We start from the raw sequence: 4,660 nt of genomic DNA, 5'->3' as shown, positions 1-4,660 counted from the left end.
CTTCTTTTCAGGAATCAAACCACCAACCTTCAACCAAACTTTATTATTGAAACAACAATAAGGTCATCCACTTTAACAACCTCCAACCCAACTAAAAGAAGAGGGGTTAAGTAAAAACAAGAGTTATTTGAGAATAAATTCAAACCTTTATTATTAGCACAGTCATAAACCAGGTAGGAATTATTTTCTATCTTGTATTATGAGAATAAAATGTTGAAATGAATGAATAGAAAAAACATAAAGGAATAAATACTTCCTCCAATGATTCATTTTAAGACTGACTTTAATCTGGAACATGACAGCATAACAATATGATTTGTATCCAAAACAAAAATTCTATCAGGTATCATATCATCCTATATTTAATTAATGAATAACCATGAAACCAATTGAGCGTTTCCTTGGCTGTGTGTGGGATCACTGTCTTGCTCAAATGTCCACCCTCATTTCATTTTCATTATCCTGGTAGATGGAAGCAGATTTTTATCAAAAATGTTTCAATACACTTTTCCATTCACCCTTTCTTCAGTTTAAGTGTCCCACTGCCGTGTGCTGAAAAACAGCCCCACACCACGATGTTCCCACCTCCAAACTTCACTGTTCTTATGGAGTTTCTGGGGTGATATGCAGTGTTTTTTGACACCCAAACATCACGTGTATTATGGCATCCAAAAGCAAAGTTTAAATGTACTTCAACATGCTTTTTCTTCAACACTGGAGTCTTACGCAGTGAGCATGGCGGTGGAGTGAGTAACTTATTGTCTTCTTTGGAACAATTGTACTTGCTGATTCAGTGTCTTCTTATGATGTTCTTTCCACTTCTGGATTATGGCCCCAACAGTGCTCACTGGAACCTTCAGTAGCCTAGAAATTCTTCTGTAACCAGTGCTATCAGTATGTCCTCAGAGAGCTCATTGGTTTTATCTATCATGAGGTGTTTCTTATAGGCCATCAGTTGGGACTGAACCAGCTAATTACTAATTCTTGACAGAATTGCTTTCTAGTTACTGATGGATTTCTGCGAGTGTCTTGACTGGTTTTTGTTTTTGCAACTTCCTTTCTGTGTGTGTTCAATACTTTCCCCCCTGTATTATTTCTTATTATTTTGCATAATTTACGGACATCTATGGTTTGATTTCTTTGCGTGTGTGGATCGGATGGGTTGTTAGCGATTGAATTCTGATAAGAATTTCATGTCAGTAGCAAATTTAGAAATATATTTATTTAGAAAATTGGTGACATGTTCTATACTTACTTTACCCCCTGTATGTAATATACTATATAACGATATGATATGTGACCGGTGACCCAAGGTACACCAGGGTCATATACGTGCCACAATGAGTAAATTATTGCCTACATATAGCTAAGACTAAGCAATCTCTTATCAAAGCATGTCCTAATAATCAGTACACTTATGACCTAGATTTACGAAAGACTGCTATATTGTCTTTGTGTTCGTAGAACAATCAGGTGTATAAAAGGCCAAACTTTGTTGCGGCTGTTTGGGTCTTTCTTCTGGTTTGACGGTAAATGAACAAGGGGCACAGCCCTTATTCTCTCTTAATCATGGTTTCTTTTTTTTTTTTGCTGGTGGGTAGGTGGGTGGGAGGTTGTAGCTTTTATAGTGTTGCTTGATTTGTAGAACTGACATCATTTTTTCTCTTAGAGTCATCAAGTGAAATATTAAGAAGTCACTCTAAGATGGCCAGGCTCACAGTTGTAGCAGGTATTTTGGGAACTTATTGCATGCATACAATATAAATGTAAACACTGACATTTATTTTATCATGCTTTTGCCTACATTCTAATTTTTCTTAGGTTTGTGTCTGGTGATGAGCCAGCTGGGTACGTTTTTTTTCTATTTCTTTTTTGTTAAAGAAAATAAATTTTGATCACTACTTGTGTATCACTACTGGGACCTGTGCTTTATTAATATTACACCACCACAGGATCTGCCAGCAGGATGGAGTGCTACTTCACCAACTGGTCCCAGTACAGGCCTGGAGATGGAAAGTTTCTGCCACAAAATGTGGACCCTTTCCTATGCACCACCCTCATCTATGCATTCTCCATCATCAACTACAACAATGAGCTGGTTACCTACGAGTGGAATGACGACGTCCTCTACAAGTCTTTCAATGATCTGAAGACCAAGTAAGTGGATATTATCCTATAGGTCAGAGGTAAAGCAAAACACAATACCTCTTGAGCGTATCGTGTCTTTAAGAGTTTTCCACTAAGATATTACAGTTTCTTTAATGATATTACAAGTTTTCTGCTGTTTCCAGGAATCCCCACCTGAAGACTCTCTTGGCCGTTGGTGGATGGAACTTTGGGTCAACACAGTAAGAAATACTTTAAAGAAAGAAAATTATTTCACATTAGGACAATGGTACGTAGCTAACCAAATATTGTGTGTAAACCATCAGTCTGAATCAAATCAAAATCAAAAAGAAGTTTCCATTATTAAACACAGCAAACATTAATCACAATTCTCCTGTTAAAGACATAAAGCACTAAGCAGATTTTACTATAAAGATCAAATGTTAACTTGGTTTTTGTGTTTTTTTGTTTTTTTGCAGGTTCTCCATCACAGTTTCTACTGCAGCTAATCGTCAGAAGTTCATCCAGTCTACTATCAGATTTCTGAGGACTCATGGATTTGACGGTCTGGATTTGGACTGGGAGTACCCTGGATCCCGTGGAAGTCCTCCTGAGGACAAACAGAGGTTTACTCTGCTCTGCAGGGTGGGTATAGATCTCCATTTTTTAAAATCTACATCTCATTGATGTTGTTTCGTTTGTATCATACTTGAATGTTAAATGCTAAATGGACTGATTCCACTAACCTTCCAATCGGTAGATGATCTGCTATACCTCCTAAACTACAGCCACCCCATGGACTCCATTCTTACACTGTTATGTGGTGCACTTTTATAGGAACTTGTTGCTGCCTTTGCAGCTGAAGCCCAAGCTACCGGCAATCCCCAGCTCATGCTAACTGCTGCTGTTGCTGCTGGAAAAGGAACCATTGATGCTGGATATGAGATCGCTGAGATAGCCAAGTGAGGGTCCTGCTTTATAAACCATCTTACTTCATCTACTACTTTTAGAAATCTGACAGTTGTGCAATGTAAGCATGAAAATCACTGTTTATGTTTATTTCCTTATTGCAGAGAATTAGATTTCATCAATATAATGACCTACGACTTCCATGGAACTTGGGAGCAATTCACTGGACACAACAGCCCTTTGTACCGTGGATCTCAGGACTTTGGTGACCTTATCTATTTCAACATTGTAAGTAAACCGTTAAAACTGAAATAAGATTCATTTAAAAGATAACTGTAACTTTAACAGGTAACTTCTTATGAACACAAACTTCACATTTTTTAACTTCTATAGGACTATGCCATGAAATATTGGAGAGACAATGGCACCCCACTGGAGAAGCTGAGGATGGGATTTGCATCTTATGGTCGTACCTTCCGCCTGACATCATCAAACACTGGTGTTGGTGCTCCAGCTAGCGGCCCAGCATCAGCTGGTCCATACACCCGTGAAGCTGGATTCTGGTCTTATTATGAGGTACATTTCTTAAGGCTGGAATTTAATGATTGCCTCATGATGTATAGCATATGTTGCTTTGATATCTAATGATATTTATAAAACGACAAATGTTAACCATGTAGTCTGTGCTGTAGATCTGTACCTTCGTGAAAGGCAGCACCATTAACTGGATTGAAGACCAGAAAGTCCCCTATGCTTTCAAAAACAATGAGTGGGTAGGATTTGACAACAAGGAGAGCTATGAAACCAAGGTAAGTGAGAAAGCTTGCATCATTTCTTTTTGTTTAACACATTTGTGTATGTACAAGGTAGTGATATCAATCTCTGTTTAATTTTTCCCCAATAGGTACGTTACCTGAAAGATCAGAAGTTTGGCGGGGCCTTTGTGTGGGCTCTTGATTTGGATGACTTTGCAGGAAAATTCTGCGGGGAGGGTCCCCATCCTCTGCTCTCTCATCTGCGCAACCTTCTTGAAATTGGTATGTCCAAAGCAGATTCATATAGATTAATTATTTTAGTCTATATATATTTAATAAATTAGTGTGGAACTGTTATCATAAGAACCTCTGTAATTTAGATAAGATGTTACTACAACAGTCAATAAAAATACAAATATGTTCGATACAGTTTTGAACTAGTAAAACTTTTGTACGAGGGCAGTAAATGTTCTTCATGTAGCGATTGGAGTAATGAAGAATTCATGTTAATAGGTCAACAGTGGGTTGGGTTAGGGTGAGGTTGTGTTTTAGCCAGTTACGCATTAAGGGATTCATGCTTATTGATACACATGAATGAAAAACCACCAATAACACATAATTCCTTTGATCTGTACTGTCAAGAGCTTCCCCCACTACCCTCAACCACCACCCCAAAACCTGGAGCGAGCACCACTTCTCCACCCAGCACCACCACCACTACTACCCATGCCCCAGGAACTGGATTCTGCAATGGGAAACCTGATGGCTTATATCCCCACCCAGATGACAAAGCCAGCTTCTACATGTGTTCTGGTGGCAACACCCACGTGGGGCAGTGTGGAGCTGGATCTGTCTTTGATGACAACTGCAAATGCTGTAACTGGCCTTGA

General features: G+C 38.7%; 1 protein-coding gene across 1 annotated transcript; it reads left to right on the top strand.

Annotated features, from left to right (window-relative positions):
* The first annotated feature begins 735 nt into the window (after positions 1 to 735).
* Positions 736 to 4,660, top strand: LOC146669007 (acidic mammalian chitinase-like). Its single transcript, XM_085407832.1, has 13 exons — positions 736 to 746; positions 1,465 to 1,529; positions 1,670 to 1,729; positions 1,822 to 1,848; positions 1,953 to 2,157; positions 2,292 to 2,348; positions 2,586 to 2,751; positions 2,944 to 3,068; positions 3,180 to 3,303; positions 3,409 to 3,591; positions 3,708 to 3,824; positions 3,920 to 4,052; positions 4,413 to 4,660. Exons 1-13 carry the CDS (start codon positions 736 to 738, stop codon positions 4,658 to 4,660), a joined length of 1,521 nt encoding a protein of 506 aa, XP_085263958.1.

This window comes from Rhamphochromis longiceps, linkage group LG5 (assembly GCF_057381845.1).
Source record: "Rhamphochromis longiceps isolate RC_006_pf linkage group LG5, R_longiceps_female_GT1.1, whole genome shotgun sequence".
Classification (NCBI taxonomy): Eukaryota; Metazoa; Chordata; class Actinopteri; order Cichliformes; family Cichlidae; genus Rhamphochromis; species Rhamphochromis longiceps.
This window is presented reverse-complemented; position numbering and strand designations above follow the sequence as displayed.